We start from the raw sequence: 22105 nt of genomic DNA on the forward strand, positions 1-22105 counted from the left end.
AAACTTTACCAGGAATTTAACATTAAACCGATGACTTAGATACAGAAACCTTCTCCAGATACAAAAGCAGTTTTCCCAGCTGTTGGTTTACGATAGTGGCGTCTAAGAGGATACCATGGACCAATCACTGATCGATGGTATAAAATGTATACCGCTTGGTCAGAATGATGTCAGTGCAATAGTAGCCCGGCTGATGAACAACAATGCAGCAAGAGCCGATAGGTTGCTTGTTGAAATATTTAGGTCCTGAGACGACAAGATAAGATATATTCGTAAGTCTGTGAATTCCGGCTAGGAGAACAAATGCCCCATGATTGGAGCCTTTTTGTCCCGTACACAAAAGAAAGAAGGCAAGATGCTACTTTGGGTTAATTAGGCGTTTAAGGAATTAAGACATCTTTTGATGGACCAAAATTACTTTGTGCAAGGTACTGATTCTAGCATATTGTTATATAGTTCCGAAGTATGGTTGCAAGCCAAAGCAGATAAGGTCGTACACTGATAGGAAAAGGACTGCAATTTGGCAGTAACAGGACTGCGGAGTCTAGCTCGGGGCCGGGGTATTAAAACGGAGTCGGAGCAAGCGTGCTCAACTTCGAACTAATCTCCGGCTCAATAGTCGACTCCGAGTCTTACTGTAACTCCGGTCTACTCCGCATCCCTGGCCTTTACCGGCTGGTATTATTTTATTCATGTTATTGTGCAAATTTTGTGCATACCATTTGCCCATGAACATTCCAGTAGGTAACAGGGGATACTTCTCTCATATAAATGAGTGCAGTTCGATGAAATGTTAAGCTCATTGATAAGGAGCCTCCTTTTTTAAGCCGAGTCCAAACGGCGTGCCGTATAGCGACACCAACTGATAGAGCAGTTTTAACATGGCAGGATATCTTACAAACGTAGCCAGCATTTGTAAGGGGATAACCGCTTAAAATTTTTCTGATGTTTACGCCGGGATTTGAACCCAGGTGTTCGGCGCCATATGCGGACATGGTTACCTCTGCCGCCACGGTGGCTTCTCATTTGGTTTCAATTTAATACCAGACGAAAGAGGCTAGTCAAGCAGGTGAGTCAGAGTGGTGTATACAGACACACTCGATTACCTAAAACACGCTTTGCACCGAGACGGTTTGCTGCAGAGACCCCCCGAAATCACTAAAATGGTTACACTGACCTATGTGATTGTCGATCACCCGTTTGCCTGTTCCGCCACCGCGTGCTTATGCAGGCAGTGGATAACAACGTAAATCCGTTTTCTTCGAGAAATCCTTGTGCATGTACTTAGCAGGTCTTGCGTTACCGTAAAGTATGGCAATCTTTTGCTCCGTGGAACCACCCGTGCGTGCTAACGTCAGTGTACGTAACTCGCCATAGTTCGGATCTCCGCTTACGCAGTGCCCTCATAATTCGAATCTTAGCTTTGCCGTTATAAGTGCTTACGGAGGTCACGCAGGTGACGTGACGCACAGCATCCACTATCTTCCCTCGACCGCTCGTGGGTACTTACGCAGGCCATTCATCACTGTTAAGTGTCGTAATCTTTTGCTGTGTGAAACCAGTGGTTCGTTCTTACGCTTTGCCGCTTATGTATATGTGCTTATGCAGGCCACACGTAACACGTAGTAATCCGGATTCTTGCTTTGCCTTTATATGTGCTTACACAGGTCCCGCGTGATTTGACGTGACGCATCACATCCACTATCTTCACTCAAGCGTTCGTGCATGCTTAAGCAGGCCGCACATAACTGTAAATACCCAAGAATCATAGTCTCTGTACAGAACGCGCGCGTAGCCACTCGTCTCTGTGACTTATCACAGCCCATTATCGCCCTGTTTTGCCTTGTGGTGGCTGCGCAGACCTCACACTTGCCCGCGATTCGCGCAACTAATTGTGTGTGAGCATGCCACACGTGATTGCGACCCATTGGAAACCCTCATTTTAGTTCTAACGCCCACATGTGTGCTAAGTGTAACCGTAACACGTCGTCTACAGTTATCCCCGTGAAATCGTTCGTGTGTGCTTACGCAGGACAAACCTAACCGTGACTTGCCATTACCATTATTCTCGCGCTACAGCTCGCATGTGTGTTATGCAGACCATGCGTAACTGCAACGTTTCGTAGAGCGTACTGCCCGCCTGTGTGCTTTCGCAGGGCACGCGTGACCGTGAGTCGTCGTGAACTTCAATCTAGCGCAAAATCGAGTGTGATTACGTAGGCCACGCTTAACCTTGACCCGTAATGTTCCTCCGTAGGCAACCGCTCGCTATTGCCCACGTAATTTGATATTGCCCGAGTGCGCTTATACAGGCCACTCCCTTCGCCGCTGACTCTTTTTATGCACAAGCCGGCCACTATTCCCATCCTAATCTATGACACGTGAAAGTACGTAGACGCCCCTTTCCGTTTCTCTCTCGTTCGTTGAAGCGAGTCCCGTTACCGGACTGACCCCGGACTTGCAGCCCGATCCAAGACCACTGTTGTTAGAATCGAATTCTGAATCGGGTCCCACCCCCGGAGCCGGCCGCACCGGAGGATCGGAGTAATGATCCCGATCTCCGTCTGGATTACAGAGTTGAAGAGGAGTCTGAACAACCGCTGATACTGATCCAGGTTTCTGTCTGGATCACAGAGCCGACGAGGATGCCAGAGTTTCCGCAGATCTGGAGTACCGATACAGCGCTCCGACGACTTTGCTCGTTTTGCTGTTTCAAATTTCAACATATTCGGGCGATACAAGCTGTTTTTATGGGTTTGAGACTCTTAATCGGCAAATCGGCTAAATGGAACTGGGGCAAACTTCTTACATATCTATGATTACTGTCCTATTCAAGTTTAAGCTCAATGATAAGGGACCTCCTTTTTATTGCCGAGTCCAAACGGCGAGACGCAGTGCGATACCTGTTTGTGGAGAAGTTTTTACATAGCAAAGTACGGCATAAATGTCGCCAGTATTAGGAGGGGATAAGCATCGTCGATTATTTTTATACCCTCCACCATAAGATGGGGGGTATACTAATTTCGTCATTCTGTTTGTAACTACTCGAAATATTCGTCTGAGACCCCATAAAGTATATATATTCTTGATCGTCGTGAAATTTTATGTCGATCTAGCCATGTCCGTCCGTCTGTCCGTCCGTCCGTCCGTCCGTCCGTCCGTCTGTCTGTCGAAAGCACGCTAACTTCCGAAGGAGTAAAGCTAGCCGCTTGAAATTTTGCACAAATACTTCTTATTAGTGTAGGTCGGATGGTATTGTAAATGGGCCATATCGGTCCATGTTTTGATATAGCTGCCATATAAACCGATCTTGGGTCTTGACTTCTTGAGCCTCTAGAGTGCGCAATTCTTATCCGATTGGAATGAAATTTTGCACGACGTGTTTTGCTATGATGTCCAACAACTGTGCCAAGTATGGTTCAAATCGGTCCATAACCTGATATAGCTGCCATATAAACCGATCTTGGGTCTTGACTTCTTGAGCCTCTAGAGTGCGCAATTCTTACCCGATCAGAATGAAATTTTGCACGACGTGTTTTGTTATGATACCCAACAAGTGTGTCAAGTGTGGTTTAAATCGGTCCATAACCTGATATAGCTGCCATATAAACCGATCTTGGGTCTTGACTTCTTGAGCCTCTAGAGGTCGCAATTCTTATCCGATTGGGATGAAATTTTGCACCAAGTGTTTTGTTATGACATCCAACAACTGTGCCAAGTATGGTTCAAATCGGTCCATGTTTTGATATAGCTGCCATATAAACCGATCTTGGGTCTTGACTTCTTGAGCCTCTAGAGTGCGCAATTCTTATCCGATTGGGATGAAATTTTGCACGACGTGTTTTGTTATGACATCCAACAACTGTGATAAGTATGGTTCAAATCGGTCCATGTTTTGATATAGCTGCCATATAAACTGATCTTGGGTCTTGACTTCTTGAGCCTCTAGAGTGCGCAATTCTTATCCGATTGGGATGAAATTTTGCACGACGTGTTTTGTTATGACATCCAACAACTGTGATAAGTATGGTTCAAATCGGTCCATAATCTGATATAGCTGTCATATAAACCGATCTTGGATCTTGACTTCTTGAGCCTCTAGAGGGCGCAATTCTTATCCGATTGGAATGAAATTTTGCACCAAGTTTTTTGTTATGACATCCAACAACTGTGCCAAGTATGGTTCAAATCGGTCCATAACCTGATATAGCTGTCATATAAACCGATCTTGTGTCTTGACTTCTTGAGCCTCTAGAGTGCGCAATTCTCATCCGATTGGGATGAAATTTTGTTATTATATCCAACAACTGTGTCAAGTATGGTTCAAATCGGTCCATAACCTGATATAGCTGCCGTATAAATCGATCTTGGGTCTTGACTTCTTGAGCCTCTAGAGTGCGCAATTCTCATCCGATTGGGATGAAATTTTGTTATTATATCCAACAACTGTGCCAAGTATGGTTCAAATCGTTCCATAACCTGATATAGCTGCCATATAAACCGATCTGGGATCTTGACTTCTTGAGCCTCTAGAGGTCGCAATTGTTATCCGATTTGCTTGAAATTTTGTACGACGGATTCTTTCATGACCATCAACATACGTGTTTATTATGGTCTGAATCCGTCCATAGCCCGATACAGCTCCCATATAAATCGATCTCTCTATTTTACATCTTGAGCCCACAAAGGGCGCAATTCTTATTCGAATTGGCTGACATTTTACACAGGTCTCCAACATATAATTTAATTGTGGTCCAAACCGGACCATATCTTGATATCGCTCTAATAGCAGAGCAAATCTTTTCTTATATCCTTTTTTTGCCTAAGAAGAGATGCCGGGAAAAGAACTCGACATATGCGATCCATGGTGGAGGGTATATAAGATTCGGCCCGGCCGAACTTAGCACGCTTTTACTTGTTTTTTGATGTTCTCGCTAAGATCGGAACCCAGGCGATTAGCGTCATAGGCGGATATGCTAACCCACAAATGTCGCCAGCATTAGGAGGGGATAACCAACGCTACAATTTTTTCTGGTGTTTTCGACAGGATTGGAACCTAGGCGTCATATGCGGACATGCGCGCTACGGTGGCTTCTTATGGCAGCTATATACAAATATAGTCCGATTTGGTTCATTCAAAAACATAACCTGCGTATGGAAATAAATGCGGATCTAGGCCAATTTTCAGCTTAATATCTCAATTATTGAAGGCTTTAGCGTTATTACAACGGACTGGCGGCCAGACGGAAGGACAGATACAAGAACATCGTGTTGGGCACATAAAAGACACCATTATAATACAATTTTAATTTGGGATCGTAAGTTGTGTAAGATCTCTTGCCATCAGTGCTCGTCTCGTTCTGATGATATTTGGATATTGGCCGAAAAAGCCCAAATTTTCACCCGATATCTCAGAAAATTCTAATATTGTAGTTTATACACGATATAGCTGCTATACTGATCAATCTTTCGATTTAAGGTCTTGAGTTTATAAAAGGAAGGTCTTGACTTTAGAACAGAAACTTTTGTTGGCCCCTAGAGATCGGTGCCCAATATGCCCTAAATCTGTTTGATATCTTAGAATTTCGGAACAATGAGCTGTATTAGACTCTTTGACATCCGTGCGAATATGCTTCAGATCGAATCGTATTTGGAACAAGTTGGATACATCGACTTATCCCCAGTTTAGGTTCTGGAGTGCATAATAGCCACATTCTCCATTCGATTGTGATGCAAATTTGGAACAGTGTGGACCATTGGACATCCCTGCCTTTTTAATTTAAAAAGGCTGTATATAAAAGCATGTGTTTCTCCAGATACCAACAGCCTTAAAAGTTTTTTAAATCCTCTGCCTTAAACAACGACTTTGTAAATGTTCCTTTTGCATTTAAAAATCCTTTAAATCCCCTATGCATTACTCACACATAGGCAAATGTATAATCATGCATAACATACATACATACATATGCAATCAAACAATTTACAAGCATGAAATGATTTGCACAAATATTTGCGTTTTCTGGAAACATGTCCGTTGCACCATCTCTATGTACCATTCTGATGCATTTGGTTTCGGATACTTCTACTTGGACATAGTACTTACATTCTTTCCGGCAATTTGAACAACATCCGTTTTATCCTTTAACGCATACTGTATGGGCTGTATTAGCATCGATATGGCCGAGAGTGTGGCCTCCTGCAAGCGATTGAATTCATCAAAGCATCCCCAGGCACCACAACGCGCTAGGCCGGTTAAAATCAAACCCATTGATTCGGTGTCGACATTCTGCAAAAGTAAGAAGAGGTAGGTAAGGCAGGCATTGATAAATGTATAACAATAGCAACAATGGTTGGCAGTAGTCAGTCAAAGAGGGGGACCGGGAGAAATGGCAAAAATTAGGTATAGAGAGACAGAGACTGCTGCATCACAAAATTTTTGAAGTGTTACTTCATGGAAATTTCTGCAATGTTTCCATTCTGTCAACAATTCCATTACACAAGTGAATTGTTTTCTCATTGAGTGTGGAATTTTTCAAACTTGTTGGGCAGTCATTACACACACACACACACACACATGCAAACCCGTTTTTAAATTGTAAAAATTTAATTTTAGCTATTGTAGTGAATTTAATTTTGGTGTAAATGGTAAAATTTTTGGAATTTATGTTTTACGTTAGAGCGGCCTCCAAACACATATCTTAAAATTTTTTCAGATACGTATATTGGGTTGCCCAAAAAGTAATTGCGGATTTTTCATATAGTTGGCAAAAATTTGACAAATTTTTTCACAGCTTGTGACTCTGTAATTGCATTCATTCTTCTGTCAGTTATCAGCTGTTACTTTTAGTTTGCTTTAGAAAAAAAGTGTAAAAAAAGTATATTTGATTAAAGTTCATTCTAAGTTTTATAAAAAATGCATTTACTTTCTTTTAAAAAATCCGCAATTACTTTTTGGGCAACCCAATACTACTTTCAAATACCTTCCATTTGCAACTTTTATTATCCCGATTGGCCTGGATGTTCGCTTATGCCTATTTTAGAGTTGAGCGACCTCACACGCTCTGCACTCTCAATGTGGACATCAGGTTCGTACTCTACTCCCTACGAATTTCTATTTCACTCCCATATAAACCCTATCGGATTACATAATCGATTGGGGATTTTTTGGGGTAGGCATTCCCTCGACCCTGGGTGATTTGGGGATGTTAGAAACCAAGCAACGGCTCTGATAGGTTTAAACTTGGCAAAATCCAGGCTTATCTTGGGCTTCCTTCATCTCAAATGTAGACACAAACCTCCCCGCTCACTATTTATAACGGATGTTAAAATGTGCCACGAGTTCACCTGTAGAACGAAAACAACAAAATAGCATTGTGTTCGGTCTGGCCGAACTTTGGATACCCACCACCTCGGGTATATATGGAAACCAGCTTTCGTTATTATTCGGTGAAAAATGCATTATTTATGCAACCATAGCAGCTTTAGCCAAATATGGTCCGATTTGGACGAAATTCGGCACAGACATTGAATGGACTAATAAATAAATACAAGTCACTGTTCAATTTTAGTTCAATATTGGACTCTTTGGTAACTATTGGGTTACCCAAAAAGTAATTGCGGATTTTTTAAAAGAAAGTAAATGCATTTTTCATAAAACTTAGAATGAACTTTATTCAAATATACTTTTTTACACCTTTTTTCTAAAGCAAGCTAAAAGTAAGAGCTGATAACTGACAGAAGAAAGAATGCAATTACAGAGTCACAAGCTGTGAAAAAATTTGTCAACGCCGATTATATGAAACATCCGCAATTACTTTTTGGGCAACCCAATATATCCAAATAAAGACTGATTTCAACCTTATAGGAAACGGAGGTCGAAAATACCAACATAAGTCACTGTGTCAAGTTTCAGCGAAATCCGACAATAAATATTCCTTTTATGGGGCCAAGGCCTTAAATCGAGAGATCGGTCTATATGACAGCTATATCCAAATCTGGCCCGATCATGACCAAATGGAAAAAAATTAGAAGGGCCTAACACAACTCACCATCCTCAAATTCAGCGAAATCGGACAATGAATGCGCCTTTTATGGGTCCAAGACCTTAAACCTAGAGATCGGTCTATATGGCAGCTATATCCAAATCTAGATCGATCTGGGCCAAATTGAAGAAGGATTCCGAGTGGTCTAACCCACACTCTCAAATTTCAACAAAATCCGAAAATAAATGGGCTTTTATGGGCCTAAGACTTTAAATCGACAGATCGGTCTTTATGGGGTTATATCAAGATATAGTCCGATACATCCCATCTTCGAACTTAACCTGTCCATGCACAAAAAAAGAACCTGTGCAAAGTCAGTTCAATATCTTAATTTTTAAGGAGTGTAGCATGATTTCAACAAACAGACAGACGGATATGGCCAGACCGTCTTAGATTTTTACAACGATCAAGATTATATATGCTTTATAGGGTCCGAAATGGGTATTTTGAGTGTTGCAAATGGAATGACAAAATGAATTTACCCCCATCTTTCGGTAGTGAGTATAAAAGATGGATTGGGGCGCCGGGTTAATAGCCCATCACCCGTAAAACTTGAAGAGATTACATTGAAGAAATTGGGCCAAATCGCTGGGAAAACAGGTAAAATGTTAGACCCTTATGGGCTGAAGAAGTCAAATCTGACTGACTATAGACCGATTCGGACCATACTTGACATGGATGTTGAAAGTCAAGGAAAGTTCCAAATTTCAGCCAAATCAGATAAAAAATTAGGCTTCTGGGGGCTCGAGAAGTCAAATACGGGGATCGGTTTATGTGGGGGCTATATACGTTTGTAGACCTATTCGGGTCATACTTGACATGAAGGTTGGAAGTCGTAACACAAGTCCTTGTTTCAAATTTTAGCCAAATCGAATGAAAATGGCTCAAGAAGTCAAATCCGGGGATCAGTTTATATGGGAGCTATTTCTGTGTAAAGACCGACAGACAGATGATATTTGGCATAGATAATGGAAGTCATAACTCAAGTATTTGTTCTAGATTTCAGCCAAATCGGATGAAAACTGAGGCTTCTAAGTGCTGAAGAAATCAAATCCGCGGATTGGTTTACATGGGGCTATATCTGTTAATAAACCGCTTCGTATCATACTTGGCATTGATGTTGAAAGTCATAACACAACTCTTTGTTCCAAATTTCAGCCCAAATCGCATGAAAATTAAGGCTTCTAGGGACTCGAGAAGTTAAATTCGGGGATCGATTTATAAGGGGGCTATATCTGTTTATAGACCGATTCGAATCATACTTGACATGGATGTTGGCAGTCATGAATCAAGTCTTTGTTTCAAATTTTAGTCAAATCGGATGAAAATTGAGGCTTTTAATAGCTCAAGAAGTCTAATCCGGAGATTGGTTTATATGGGAGCTATACCTGTTTATAGCCATAACTCAAGACTTTGTTCCAAATTTAAACAAAATCGGATGAAAATTGAGGTTTCTAGCGGCTCAAGAAGTCAAACCAGGGAAACGGTTTATATGTCAGATTTGGAATGCTCCATACGGAGTTGCTGCAACGGCAGTTGCAGACAATCAGCGGTATCGAGCGGAGAGTCTCAGTGAGAGGCCGGGCGGCACCGGCTCTTGTACAAATACTGGGTGCCGATGATGCTCGATATGACAAGGCGAGTTATTGGCGTCTTTAAATAACCCATGGCCACCTTGCGGCGATCGGTCGTATAGACCGGAACGAGCTTGCTTACCTACAGGAGCTTGACGAGGATCGCCACCTTGACATAAAATGTGGCTACAAAAACAACAACATCGATATTATGGGTCGATCACCGGAAGAAGTAATTGCAGTCTTTGAATGTACCGAAAGAGAATCAACGAAAGTGGGTTTGGCAGTTAATGGAAATAAGACAAAGTGATATAAGCTCCCACAAAGCCCTGTTAACCCGAGCAGATAAAGAAAGTGGAAAAAGTTGGGGACCACCATCAGCAACTTTATCTACCTAGGCACCGTCGAAACGAATGCCACCAGTAGACTAAAACAAGTAAAAGCGTGCTAAGTTCGGCCGGGCCGAATCTTATATACCCTCCACCATGGATCGCATATGTCGAGTTCTTTTCCCGGCATCTCTTCTTAGGCAAAAAAAGGATATAAGAAAAGATTTGCTCTGCTATTAGAGCGATATCAAGATATGGTCCGGTTTGGACCACAATTAAATTATATGTTGGAGACCTGTGTAAAATGTCAGCCAATTCGAATAAGAATTGCGCCCTTTGTGGGCTCAAGATGTAAAATAGAGAGATCGATTTATATGGGAGCTGTATCGGGCTATGGACGGATTCAGACCATAATAAACACGTATGTTGATGGTCATGAAAGAATCCGTCGTACAAAATTTCAAGCAAATCGGATAACAATTGCGACCTCTAGAGGCTCAAGAAGTCAAGATCCCAGATCGGTTTATATGGCAGCTATATCAGGTTATGGAACGATTTGAACCATACTTGGCACAGTTGTTGGATATAATAACAAAATTTCATCCCAATCGGATGAGAATTGCGCACTCTAGAGGCTCAAGAAGTCAAGACCCAAGATCGATTTATACGGCAGCTATATCAGGTTATGGACCGATTTGAACCATACTTGACACAGTTGTTGGATATAATAACAAAATTTCATCCCAATCGGATGAGAATTGCGCACTCTAGAGGCTCAAGAAGTCAAGACACAAGATCGGTTTATATGACAGCTATATCAGGTTATGGACCGATTTGAACCATACTTGGCACAGTTGTTGGATGTCATAACAAAACACTTGGTGCAAAATTTCATTCCAATCGGATAAGAATTGCGCCCTCTAGAGGCTCAAGAAGTCAAGATCCAAGATCGGTTTATATGGCAGCTATATCAGATTATGGACCGATTTGAACCATACTTATCACAGTTGTTGGATGTCATAACAAAACACGTCGTGCAAAATTTCATCCCAATCGGATAAGAATTGCGCACTCTAGAGGCTCAAGAAGTCAAGACCCAAGATCGGTTTATATGGCAGCTATATCAAAACATGGACCGATTTGAACCATACTTATCACAGTTGTTGGATGTCATAACAAAACACGTCGTGCAAAATTTCATCCCAATCGGATAAGAATTGCGCACTCTAGAGGCTCAAGAAGTCAAGACCCAAGATCGGTTTATATGGCAGCTATATCAAAACATGGACCGATTTGAACCATACTTGGCACAGTTGTTGGATGTCATAACAAAACACTTGGTGCAAAATTTCATCCCAATCGGATAAGAATTGCGACCTCTAGAGGCTCAAGAAGTCAAGACATAAGATCGGTTTATATGGCAGCTATATCAGGTTATGGACCGATTTAAACCACACTTGACACACTTGTTGGGTATCATAACAAAACACGTCGTGCAAAATTTCATTCTGATCGGGTAAGAATTGCGCACTCTAGAGGCTCAAGAAGTCAAGACCCAAGATCGGTTTATATGGCAGCTATATCAGGTTATGGACCGATTTGAACCATACTTGGCACAGTTGTTGGACATCATAGCAAAACACGTCGTGCAAAATTTCATTCCAATCGGATAAGAATTGCGCACTCTAGAGGCTCAAGAAGTCAAGACCCAAGATCGGTTTATATGGCAGCTATATCAAAACATGGACCGATATGGCCCATTTACAATACCAACCGACCTACACTAATAAGAAGTATTTGTGCAAAATTTCAAGCGGCTAGCTTTACTCCTTCGGAAGTTAGCGTGCTTTCGACAGACAGACGGACGGACGGACGGACGGACGGACGGACGGACGGACGGACGGACGGACGGACGGACGGACAGACGGACGGACATGGCTAGATCGACATAAAATTTCACGACGATCAAGAATATATATACTTTATGGGGTCTCAGACGAATATTTCGAGTAGTTACAAACAGAATGACGAAATTAGTATACCCCCCATCTTATGGTGGAGGGTATAAAAGCAGATGAGGAACAAAACCATCTCTTGACAGAAGAAAATTACACTTTACAAGAGAAAGATACTACTAGTGCTGCTGTATGGCTCCGAAGCATGAGTACTTGCGAAAGCATGTGAGGCGGTACTTGGAGTGTTTGAGAGAAAAAATCATTCGTAAAATATATGAACCAGTGTGCGTTAATGGAGAATATAGGCGACGTATGAACCACCATAGCATAGTTAAACGCATCAAAATACAATGCTTGTGTTGGTTAGGTAATGTTGTCAGAATGGATGAAGAAGCTCCAGCAAAGAAGTCTTTTGAAGAAGACCATAATAGAAAATCCAAAAGGGGAAGACCAAGACTACGATAGAGGGACCAAGTGGAGAGCGATATCTCGAATTGGTTGTCAGCGATTGGATAGATTGGAGCACAGAAGATCGAGGTGCATGGACATCTAATCTAAGTTCAGCTAGAGAAATAAATATACTGTAATGCCAAACTAAAGAAAAGTATCCCCTCGACTCTTGATCCAAATTTAATTCTTAAGATCTCTGATTTCTGGCTTAAAAAAGTGGGTGGGCTGCTTTCAAACATTTGGCCTCAAATCTGAATATCAGTTTCTTACTATTCTCTCAAAATACCTCACATTTCAATCCCATGTATGTTTTCGGGATCGACCTACACAACCATTTGATCAGATTAGCTGTGGCCTAAACTATCTTTAAGGCAATGCCTTATATTAATCTCAGTTTTCCAGAACTTGTCACCACAATTTCTTCCAGCTGAACCTCTTCTTATTGCAACCTTAAATTTTTTATTCAATTTTTCAACACTTTATCTAAGATATTGTCATTCCATGTTTAGTTTGTCATGGCCATTGTCTTTTACACTAATTTTGCCAAGGGCCCAAGAAATCAAGTTTAATTTACTTGTCTTTGTTCTACACTTACCTCATCACAGTTGAATACAAGCACCAAACGCCCCAGCATGGCTCCCAGTGCTTTGACACATTCGGTTTTGCCTGTACCGGCTGGACCAAAGGGATTACCACCCAATCCCATATGCATGGCTTGAGTCAAAATGAGATAACATTTGTGGGTTAAACGTGTGCTGACCAACTTATTGGGATTACCCAAAAACTCATAGGAGTACTCGAATTCTGCATAAACCATACGCACAATAACAGTAGAACGATTGTTGCTGCCACCCACACCACCCACATCACCTGCCATATCCTTGCCTCTATTGCTATGCACGGCATTTGGGGCTCCCACATCTCCCCCTAAATAGAATTTCAGCTGAGCCAGCCAATGCCAATCATTGAGGTGCATTGTGTTGTTCTGTATCAGCTCCTCGACAATTGTCACATAATGCACCAAGTCAAAGAGTAACGAACGTAATTTTATCTGCAATAGTGAGTCCTGCGTTTGATGCTTCCATGCGGAATATTTGCCAATTTCTGAATTGAGTGTTTGCAATAGCTTCTGCAAAGCCATTGTTTGAATGGCCTTTTCAGCCTGCCTGGTGAATTGTATGGCACGCGTGGTAGACAACACTTGGGACACATAGTTTTGCAGAATGTTTTCATTGAACCCATCGGGAGGATAGGAACTGCAACATTGGACAATGTGTTCTTTGAGGGTAAGTTGTATGGTGCCAACCAAGGAGTTTAACCAGTTCTGTTAGAAGATGATAAGGAAAATAACAAGTGAAGATTATATATTCCAAAGGCAACTGACTTACCTCAATGGGTCCTTTCATTTCGATGGGTGTTTTCAGCCTTAGAATATCTCCTTCGGAACTTTTCAAAGATTCTATGGAATAATGTACACGATCGCCACTAGTACCTTGAATTATGCCTAAGAGATGGCAGCCAGGGAAAAGTTTTTTAATGTGTTTCTGTATAACCTCAGGATCTTTAGAGGCCTGACCAAGTATTTCTAGCAGATCATCATCACCCAAAAAGTAGAAGCGGGGAAAAGAATTGCGTTTGTCCTGCAGAGGAGAGATAAACAATACGTCAACGAAAGTAAATAAATAAGGATATCCAATAAAGGATATCCAAAGATATTAGCCCAACTGGTTCAATTTTTCGACAATTTTTTATCCCTTTGGTCCATTACTCACCATAATATAAGACATCAGGTTATTTTGACATCTGGTTAGTTGCGTCTCCAGTGACTTAACTATGGTTGTTATGTTGTTAATCTTCATTAGCGAGATGACACGAGGATCCGATTGAATTTCTCTCATAATATAACGAAAATCTTTGTCAATGCGTTTAAACAAGGCCTCTTCATTCTTCAAGGTGCCAGCCTCAAACACAGGTTCCAAATAAACCCATCTGTAAAAATAACAAGTTAAACAAGTAAGGACGTACTAAAGTCGGGAAAAGCCGACCTCTTCATACCCCACACCACATTGGGTATACAGGCTAAGTCGTCGAAATTTACATTTGCTTAAATTTTAAATGAAGAGGAATTTCTACCAAAATTCGTACAACGTATTGCCGGAGTCATATAGGAAATCGGTGTGCAATTTTTTGAGATGATAGGTTGGTTAATGCGTTTGCAAGACCCTAAAATTGAAAATATATGGTAGCTATATCTATATTTTAACCGATTTCTTAGAAAAGCTTTCGTGCCAAATTTTGTGAGGATCAGTTAACAATGACCAAATTTTTTCAGTTTGAGCCAAAATTGTACGAACCTATAAATGAGAACTATATCTAAATCTGAACCGATTTCGACCAAAATCAGTACACATGATAAAAGTGATAAAGACATTGTACAAAACATTGGGAAAATCTTTTCCGAAGTACGCTGAGAAAGGCTCTAAAAGTGAAAACCTAATTATATATAGAAATGGGAGCTATATCGAAATCTGAACCGATATCCCTAAAATTCAACAGCAATGTTGGCATAAGAGAATCCTTTCTGCCAAGTTTCATGAGAATCGATTATGTTAGGTTGAATGGGTAGCCCACCATAGGTGAATTCTCACAGAGGCCAGTTTGTCCCATTGTGATGCCCCAAGAAAAATATGGAAATGAAAGAAGATGTGAGTCCTCGGACTTAATCCAGAGGTTATACACGAATGAAAAAGAAACAGGAGAAATGAGGAGTCAAAGCGGGGGGTGAAAAACGCCCATACCTACTTAAACACGGGCCGGAGCCTATGACACCCCCTGTCGGAACAAATCTTAGGAGACTTTCCAGAGGTACGTTCGCAAGTTCAACCAGATCGCAGAAGAATTGGCTCCCCAGTAGCAAGAGCCTGTGTCCCTACAGACCCGGACATGAAAAAAGCACGTGCTCGATGGTCTCCTCCTCGTCCTCATCGAGGCAACTCCTGCAGAAGTCATTTTGCGATATTTCCATGCGCGGCCTATGGCACAGTGTCATCGACCTCTTATCGAACGTCAGCAACTCACTCGTCGTTCTCCGGTTGATAACAGGCCAGAGCGCCCTATCTGTTCGGCAAACATCCGCCGAGTCCCATCTCACCACCGACGCCGCTCTTTTAATCTCTTCTGCTGTGTTCAGCAGCTCGACAAACGGCACGTATACAAGAGCGGTAGCTAATTCGCTATTTCGGACTCGTAGCCTATCCAGGGAATCCCAACAATCCGCCACGCACCTCGACCTCACCGTCCTCGACCCCAATACGCAGCCATAGTGTTCAAATAAATCCTGAGTTTTGAGGGCGGTAAATCCCTTACCAGAATTTCTCTGCCTGAAAAACCGAACACTCGTTCGGCAGTCTCAAAGGCATACCGATAATGAGTGCGTCAGAGTAAACCCCCAATTCAGTCCCTGACTCCATCTTGGAGCCATCGCTTATGATCGAGGTCTCATCCTTCTCAAACACATCATTCACCTTCCATTCATTCTTTCCAGGAAAACGAATCCTGAAAGCACTTATCCCAGTCGGTACTGATGCCAGGTAGTCGGAGATCCTCCTCAGTGTACCCTCGGCATCCATAACATCCAGAATCACACTGTGGCCGTAATGGCCAGTCCCTGACTCCATCTTAAAGCCATCGGTGATGATCGAGGTCTCATTCTTCTCGAACACAGCATTCACCTTGCATTCATCCCTTTCAGGAAAACGAATCCTGAAAACACTTATCCCAGTCGGTACGGGCGCAAGGTAGTCGGAGATCCTCCTTAGTTTACCCAGAATCGCACTGTGGCCGCAAATGTCTTCCATCAGTTTGTCGAGTTCCTTAGCCTAAGCGCAACCTTGGCGACGCAGGTTCGAATATAGGCCCAGATGGGCTGCATATCCAGCATTGACGCCAGACCTGGCTGCGATGCGGATCCTGGCTGCGGATGCGGGAATGTACAGAGATCTGGCTGCGATGCAGACCTGGCTGCGATGCGGACCTGGCTGCGTATGCGGGAAGGTACAGAGACTGGCCTGCCTCTGTACCTTCCCGAATTCCCTCGTACGAGTCCTCTTCTCCACGGCCTTCCACCATACCAGTGCTCCATAGTTCAGTATTGGTCTCACGATGCTCTTATGCATCCAATAAATCATTTTGGGGATTACCTTTAACTTCCTACCTAACATCCAGGAGTGAAAAAAAATACCTTACGGCCTCTCTCCGGTATATTCCTCATCGAATCGAAGACTATGCCAAGGTATTCGCCTCCTTCGACAGCTGTAGGATGATCCCATCAAAGGACGGGAGTCTAAACTCCGGTATCTTCTTTCCTTGGGTTGATCCTCAACCCATTTCTGGTAGCCCATCTCTACAATCTCCTCAGTGACCCTTCCATGAACTCGCTGATCGTAGACAGAAACCTGCCTCGGACCAGCAACACGACGTCGTCCGCATACTCGAATATCTTCATGTCACAATGGCCGAGATCAATCTGGATTTCATTTATCACGAGGTTGCAATATAATCGGCGAGAACAACCCTCCCTGGGGAGTTCCACTGGTCACCTGCCTTCTGACCACACTATCTCTTCCTGGTTCGCATAAATTATCCTGCCATAGAGCATATTATTGGTCTACTGAGATATTATGGGGTGAATACCCGTGCGGTCCAGTGAGGCGACTACCGATCCTATCTCCAGTTTATTGAAGGCTCCCTTAATATCCAAGAAGGCCGAAATAGTGTACTGCCTCTGTCGGAGAGACATCTCGACCTCTCAACTACAACAACTTCGTGAAGGACCGTCTTCACCTACCTGCCTTTGATATATGACTGAAGTTCTCCGGCGTAAGTCTTCCTATCACATTCAGGTCAATCAGTCTTTCCATCGTTTTCAGGAAAAACGATGGCAGACTAATAAGCATGTTATGTGGTTTATTTTTGTCGTCTTGGGGATAAAGACCACATTGACCTCCCTCCATGCCTTTGGTATGCAAGATCATGTCAGGCTCGCTCGGAAATCCGTTGAAGCCTTGGCAGGTTGACTCCAAGGGACTCTTGCAGCAGCGCCGGGACAACACCTTCAGGTCCGGTCGACTTAAATGACCGGAAAGTGCGGACTGCCCATACTATCTTCTCCTCGTCAACGATGTCCCCAAGCCCACATATGTAGGTATTGCGATATCTTAATCGCCGTCCACGCCTAGTCGCCCGGGAAGTGGGTCTTCATCAAAATTTCCACCGTCTCCTGACCACTCTCGGTGTAAGTTCCGTTCTCCGTCTTCAGAGAGCTAGGATCCTTCGAGAGCACTTTGCGCAGAGAATCGGTTAACAAATGGCCATATTATTGCAATATTGGTCCAAATCGGAAGAACATATAAATAGGAGCTATATCCGAATCTGAATCGAGATTGACCAAAATACGCACGTTTTGTAGTAGTTGAAGACGAAAGTATATTGAACAAGTAAAAGCGTGCTAAGTTCGGCCGGGCCGAATCTTATATACCCTCCACCATGGGTCGCAATTGTCGAATTCTTTTTCCGACATTTCTTCTTAGGGAAAAAAGGATATAAGAAAAGATTTGCTCAGCTATTAGAGCGATATCAAGATATGGTCCGGTTTGGACCACAATTAAATTATATGTGTAAAATGTCAGCCAATTCGAATAAGAATTGAGCCCTTTTGGGTCTCAAGAAGTAAAATATAGAGATCGATTTATATGGAAGCTGTATCAGACTATAGACCGATTCAGACCATAATAAACACGTATGTTGATGGTCATGAGAGGATCCGTCGAACAATATCCCAGGCAAATCGGATAATAATTGCGACCTCTAGAGACTCTAGAAGTCAAGATCCCAGATCGGTTTATTTGGCAGCTATATCAGGTTATGAACCGATTTGAACCTTATTTGACACAGTTGTTGGAAGTAAGAATAAAAAACGTCATGCAAAATTTCAGCCATATCGGGTAGGAATTGCGCCCTCTAGAAGCCCAAGAAGTCAAGACTCAAGATCGGTTAATATGACAGCTATATCAGGTTATGAACCGATCTGAATCATACTTGGCACAGTTGTTGAATATCAGAACAAAACACGTCGTGCAAAATTTCATTCCAATCGGATAAGAATTGCGCACTCTAGAGGCTCAAGAAGTCAAGAAGTCAAGACCCAAGATCGGTTTATATGGCAGCTATATCAGGTTATGAACCGATTTGAACCATACTTAGCATAATTGTTGGATATCATAACAAAATACTTCGTGCAAAAATTCATTCAAATCGGATAAGAATGGCGCCCTCTAGACGCTCAAGAAGTCAAGACCCAAGATTGGTTTATATGACAGCTATATCAGGTTATTAACCGATTTGAACAATACTTGGCACAGTTGTTGGATATCATAAGAAAACACGTCGTGCAAAATTTCATCCCAATGGGATAAGAATTGCGTACTCTAGAGGCTCAAGAAGTCAAGACCCGAGATCGGTTTATATGACAGCTATATCAGGTTATGGACCGATTTGAACCATGGTTGTTGGATATCATAACAAAACACGTCGTGCAAAAAAAAAAATTCATTCCAATCGGAAGTCAAGACCCAAGATCGGTTTATATGGCAGCTAAATCAAAACATGGACCGATATGACCTATTTACAATACCAACCGACCTACACTAATAAGAAGTATTTGTGCAAAATTTCAAGCGGCTAGCTTTACTCCTTCGGAAGTTAGCGTGCTTTCGACAGACAGACGGACGGACATGGCTAGATCGACATAAAATTTCATGACGATCAACAATATATATACTTTATGGGGTCTCAGACGAATATTTCGAGTAGTTACAAACAGAATGACGAAATTAGTATACCCCCCATCCTATGGTGGAGGGTATAAAAATGTTCAGAAGATCGGTTGTTAAATGAGCTTGCGATTTGAGGCGAAACCCAAATATTTTTCTGACAAATTTAATAGGGCACTTTGCGGTCGAAGGAAATGGCAAGAAGTTAAGAATATTGGCATTGGAAGGTCAGAGGATGCTGCCCATTGCGATCTGGATCCAGATGAGCTAAATCTTCGTTTTGCTAATATTGACATATCTTATGTAGATGAGCCAATGTATGACTCATTTGCACCCAGCTGTGATACAACTTTCAATTTTACATGTGTTTCTCAATATGACACATTTCAGTCAACTCAGGACATTATTTCTACAAAATCTCGAGCGGATAGCACTAATTCTAATAAAAGTAAGTGTGCTTTCCGGGGACGGAGATTAGATTTGTTATGCACATTGATATAAAACCTACCTCCTTTGTGATTGATTCAAACTTGTTAATATGGCATCCAAGGAATTCAGCCGGCTTTCCCATAGCTCTGCCTGATCGGAGAAAGCCTCAAAGGCGGCTGAATTTTTGGCAGACTGCAACAGAGATTGATTATCTCCGATTTTATTTAAAACTTCTTGATAATCTTTAATCAACGATATTGATTGTCCCGATGAATCGTTTTGTTGTATCAATTTCAATTGAGCAGTAACAGACCATTGATCGAGTTCAGTCAAAGCCTGACGCACTACCTGTTCCGATGAGGCTTGTCTCACAATTTGAGTGATCTCCTGGGCATTTTGTTGCAGTAGAGCTTGATTTTCCAGCAACATTTCCAAAGTAAAATTATGCAAATTTTTCACATTATCCCTCTTGAGCAGTTGAAAAATTCTAGCCCAATGTCTTTCGGTCAATGAATCCGATTGCAATTGTTGTAGCAAAGGCATTAGGGTCTGTATCTTTTCAACGCTGCTGCGTATTCTTTTCGAGGGTAAATCTATGGAGGCATGTACAGAACCCTCCCATTTCGATATGAATTCGTTTAGTATATAAGGTCGGCGGCGATAGATGGCCCACTCTTCACTTAAAATGCCATTCAATTCGTTCAAGTAGTCATCATAGATAATCCACTCCTTGGATTGTTCGTTCATGGTGGCATTTATCTCTTCGAAAGGTTGCAACAGATCTTCAGGGAAGATCATATTGAATTTAGCACATTCCTCTAGTAATTGATCCTTCTTTTTCAAAATCTCTTGCCAATATTCCTGGCGTTCTTTGAACATCTCCAAAGTAGCTTCTTCATTGGCTTGCAATTCAGCTATGGTGGATTCCCAGCGTAGTAAGAATTTATCAGCCTCATTGCGTAGATTTTGTATTTGAGTTTGAGCCTGATCCTTAATCATATCTACTTGACGTTGTAATATCACTGCATGATTCTCCAATAAGGGCTGTAATTTTTCCCATTGTGTTAAAATGCCTGCCAATGAGGTGACACGCTCCTTACACCAGCCAGCCAGACAAGTGTCTTTGGATTTCACCAAGTCCAGTGTTTCGGTAACCTTGGGCAATTCGGTCATTATTTTTTCATATTTCATACCCGATTCGGTAATGGATGACTCATCCATGGGTACATTTTCCAGAAATTGTAAGGCATTTTGTAGGAAATCTTGTATCACCGAAATATCGTTGAGTATAGACTGGCGCAGACTGTGGGACAAAGCTTCCCAATAGCGGCGACTGATTTGTTCTATATCAGAACGCAAGGGTAATATGTCGATGACAATGCAGTCAATGGCTTCCTCATTGCTGAAGGGAAAACAAAAATGAAATAAGTCAGAGGTTCTGTTCCAGTTTCAATTGTTAGTTACTTACTTTTGTATTTTGGCAATCTTCTGACTGAAATTTTTACATTTTCGAAAATCTCTTTCCCAGTCATCGGCCACCTGCAGATGTATGCCACACAACTCTTCAATGTCTACACATCCCAGCGCCACCCATGGCAGCCATATTTTCTTGAATTTCGCCAATTTCTCAAATAGATCTTCTGCCTTTTCGTATAAGGGTCCAAAATAGTGTCGGTTATTTTCCACCATAGTCTTAAAGAGCTCTGGCCCCTTCTCTGATAGTCCACGAAAGCCACAGGGCCTCTCTATGAAACGTCTTAATTGGGTATAGTAACGTTCACGAATTTCCTCTTCGGGTGGCATGAAACAAAGTTGGCGTTGCCTGCAAAAAGAGAGAGAAATCCACAAATGATCAAATGTGATATTCTTCCACAGCCAGATCATATTTTTTGGGTGAGCTTGTCATGGTCTTACATTCAACTATATTTAGAGACTTCAAAGTGGTCTACAACATGACAAATTACGAAAATCTTATCTCTCGAAACTAAAATGACTACAGTTTCATCTCTGGAAAGGCTGATTGTCTTAAACGTGACAGAAAGGTAGACTCTGGATAACTTAAGAGACGCACCTCAGAGGGAGGCAGTAGTAGCGGCCCTCTACAAAGTAGATAAGCACCTCAAAGGGAGATAAGCACCTCAGAGGGAGGTTAGTTGTAGCGGCCCTCTACAAAGTAGTTTAACGTGTAGAGATGTCTCTCCAGCAGAAGAATGTTACCATGGCATCATTCCTCGATATTGAGGAGACTTTCAACAATGTAGAGATAGGACTGATTATAGCCACTTAAAAACCGCATGGTATCCGCCCTTGTCTTCTGCTACAAGAAGGGCAAGGTCGCATTACAACATTCGATGGAAGTAAAATACCTCATTGTACTAAGTATAACAATTTATACTCCCATCTCTGTATATATGTACAACTGTCTAATGAAGCAAAATACCTCGTGGCACCAAATGCCAGTGTATAAACTCCCATCTTTGTATATGGTTGCATTAA

The 22105-nt window shown here is 42.1% G+C and overlaps 1 protein-coding gene across 1 annotated transcript in view; it reads right to left on the reverse strand.

The window, feature by feature from the left end:
- Positions 1-22105, reverse strand: part of LOC106089469 (cytoplasmic dynein 2 heavy chain 1) — a 99684-nt gene that overhangs the window by 56675 nt on the left and 20904 nt on the right. Inside the window, 6 exon segments of the mRNA XM_059364725.1 lie at positions 6104-6286; positions 12946-13674; positions 13739-13990; positions 14123-14339; positions 19689-21011; positions 21078-21431. Coding sequence (XP_059220708.1) covers positions 6104-6286; positions 12946-13674; positions 13739-13990; positions 14123-14339; positions 19689-21011; positions 21078-21431 — 3058 coding nt within the window.

This window comes from Stomoxys calcitrans, chromosome 3, assembly GCF_963082655.1.
Source record: "Stomoxys calcitrans chromosome 3, idStoCalc2.1, whole genome shotgun sequence".
In the NCBI taxonomy this organism is placed as follows: domain Eukaryota; kingdom Metazoa; phylum Arthropoda; class Insecta; order Diptera; family Muscidae; genus Stomoxys; species Stomoxys calcitrans.